At 38.3% G+C, this 3,193-nt stretch overlaps 1 protein-coding gene across 1 annotated transcript in view; it reads right to left on the bottom strand.

Moving 5' to 3' along the window:
* Nucleotides 1–37: 37 nt before the first annotated feature.
* The window catches only part of LOC101863512 (Kv channel-interacting protein 4), a gene marked incomplete in the record, with an annotated part of 53,163 nt that continues 50,007 nt past the window's right edge, over nt 38–3,193 (bottom strand). Inside the window, 1 exon segment of the mRNA XM_035969806.1 lies at nt 38–2,228. Within this exon segment, the coding sequence (XP_035825699.1) occupies nt 2,181–2,228 (48 nt within the window).

The raw sequence follows: 3,193 nt of genomic DNA, 5'->3' as shown, positions 1-3,193 counted from the left end.
CTTCTTCTTCTTCTTCTTCTTCTTCTTCTTCTTCTTCTTCTTCTTCTTCTTCTCCTTCTTCTTCTCCATCTTCTTCTTCTTCTTCAAAGAATCCGCCATTGACAACGCTCACACTTCACTGCTGTATTCAGTAACAAACTTGTCGGACGAGTGGAGAATCCAAGGCGTACAACCCTACACGTGTCGCTAGCATCGTGACACAACCGCCCCAGACTCGAATGCCGAAGAAGAAGAAGAAGAAGAGCACGGTAGAGTTTGTGTTTTTGAGGACACGGGAGTAAAAGGTTAGGAGCTGATCCTAGGTTTTGAGATGAAACAGAGGTTGTGAAAAGAAATAATTTACATCTTGTTGATATGATGGATCTTTCCACTTTCATTAGGCTCATAGTGTAGCAACAATCTAGTTTTTCTTTAACACCTCCTCCATCCCCCACCCCCAACACTCGGTGTATTTGCCAAATATGTCCTTACGAATACGGTGGAGCAGATGGCTATGGTGTGCGTTTAAAAAAAAATCATGATTAGATGACATAAAGCCTGCACATTAAAAAAAGGCTTGTAATGCTTTAGAAAAAAAATCATCGTTATTCACATATACATAATCATTTTGATGTGTCTCTTACCATGAACTCGAATAAAAGAAGTACACCAATTAACATTGAACTCAGAGGCACTCTCATTTACATAGATATGAGTGAACATCAATAAAAAATACCATAGTATTAGAAACTGGGGTCAAAGAGGAAAGAGTTCACAAAACCTATCAAAGTGCGCACCACGACAGAGACAGGTACAGGATGAATACTGCCGTATATTCTCGAACTAACATCTTATCTTGCGCTCAAAACCTAGAAAAAAGACAGATTTATACAGAACCTTTCTTAAATAGATCAGTCATGAGAACCACGGCGAGTGTTGCATTTCATAAATCCCTGAAATATATTCTACTTTAGACAAAGATATAAGAAAACCACCCAAAGGTTACCAATATCTTCGTACCACTTTAGACGTATTCTTATGTATGACCATAATTAGTAAGTTACGGCTCCTAATCATTTTATGCAAGCACGGTTAACATTCTCTATTATTCACATTCTCTTTTTGCCAATACGAATTTCCATTGTGAAAGTCACGAGGCATTATTGGCAGAAAAGCCACCACTGTTAAATGGGTAGATAAACACTAGGGGGTTCAGCTCAAGGCTTACATAATAATTTATAGCAACAAAAGCATTCTGTAAACCTTTTTCGCCCTTCAATTGGCTTTGTCATTTTATTATCTCCCCTTTGAAACAATGCTGAAACACGTCAATGTTAAAACAAAGCATATTTCTTTAATATTTGTCTAATTTTCTTGACTCCTACCTTTAAACAAAATTCACTTATGGATCTTTCTGCCCATTCTCTTCTTTTTCTTTTTGATTTTGGAAGCTGCTTAAAGTTCTTTCTTTTTTGTGGTTTTTGTATATATACATCTTTTTATGTTAGCTTTCTCTTTCCTTTACGAAACAAAGTTAACAGTGTACTTGGCAAATAAATGCTGGTGCTTAAAAAAACCGCCCAACACAGGTGCCCATTTTCTGATTGTATGCCTTTTTTGACTTGATGTATTGATGTGAACATTTCAAGGAACCACGAAAGTGAGAAACTATGCCTTTATGGTCTCTGTTCAGACCATGGGTTTTTATAAATAGTGCATAAAAACCATAGAAGTTGACATTGGTAAACAATGAAAGTTACAAGACTGAAGAACACTCGATACCCAAACACACTTTCATATAATTTAATAACATAACCATCACCAATTGATGCCTCCCTCATACTGTCGTCAAAGGGGGAAGCAAAACAAAAACAAAAACAAACAAAAAAATCAACACAGTATAACGGTATTCCAATGTGTTCTCCAGAACTCCTGTGAGCACTCAAGGGTGTCGACAATAGTTCGACAGTTTGTATCATCTTCCTGAATGTGGAAAAAAAGCAATATCTCCAAGCGGGTAAGGTTCTGAGATCTGCTGTTTAAGAAAATCACGTGAGGTGTCTTTTCAACAAAATGCCCGGGGAAAGTGGTGGTCAAATGTGACACTGTACAGAGCTGGGTAAGCCTGGGGGTCAAACCGGGGTCGGCCTGGTGTCGACGGCAAAACACAGGTAGCAGATGAGCTGTGATGTCACCAGGTGTCAAAGCACAGTGTCGAACACAGACATACCTTTGGTAATGTTCTCATCCTGAAAGTAAAAAGAAGCATAGACACAAGATACTGAAGGGTCGCCTCATTGTGGAACGAAATGACGATATACGATTATGGGGTATGCCGAAAATATAAATACGATTTTATCTCAGTTGAAACGATTAAGTTGTTTCCCAGTGTGGGTGGTGTAATGATAGGGCATTTCACTGTTCTACTCATGACGTGAATTTGAGTCCCGAATGGAGAAGTGATACTGAGTATCAAGTATCTTAATCCGTCTGCTGGTGTGCTATATCCAATTCAACCCACGTTGGCCCTAACAGACCTGGCCAAAACAGCCTGCCTTCTAAATCTCTTATATTCTGTCGATGGGATGGTAATCAATTTACAATTAAAAGAGTGGGTGGTGAGATGGGATCATTACTTAAATCGTGAAGAGAAGACAAAATAAAAATAGTGAAAAATCCCAAAAAAATACCACCAAACCAAGCTTATAGGCCTATTATTTTCAGCGCCTTTTTTATCATTCACATTCACATCTGAGGTTGTAATTAACTCTTTAGAAAATAACTACATTTTTTTAGGCGGCTGACACATATACAAAACTTAAATCACGAACTCCGTTTAACAACCAAAATAAACAGGTTTTTGTCCATATGGCTGATCATTCCCTTGTGGATATCGAATGTGGTTCTTGAGTATAACCTCTGAATACCAGTCACATAACCGCAAGAAAAGCCAGGGACTTGTTCGAACTGGTAACCTTTACATCGGTTGTCATGCTGCGAGACTGTTTACCTCTCAGAAGAGACTGGGCTATGCCTAAACAAACATGCCCTTCTATGAGAACATGATATATGTGTGTCAGTACACTCGCATAATAATATATTTATTATTTTGTTGACAATTGTTAATAGTTTCAGCGGTCAGGGTCAACAAAGCTATGGTAGTTTGGATAAAGAGAGAGAGAGAGAGAGAGAGAGAGAGAGAGAGAGAGAGAGA

Source organism: Aplysia californica, unplaced genomic scaffold (assembly GCF_000002075.1).
Source record: "Aplysia californica isolate F4 #8 unplaced genomic scaffold, AplCal3.0 scaffold00185, whole genome shotgun sequence".
Classification (NCBI taxonomy): Eukaryota; Metazoa; Mollusca; class Gastropoda; order Aplysiida; family Aplysiidae; genus Aplysia; species Aplysia californica.
Note: the sequence above shows the minus strand (reverse complement) of the source record. Positions and strands in the feature narration are given on the sequence as shown.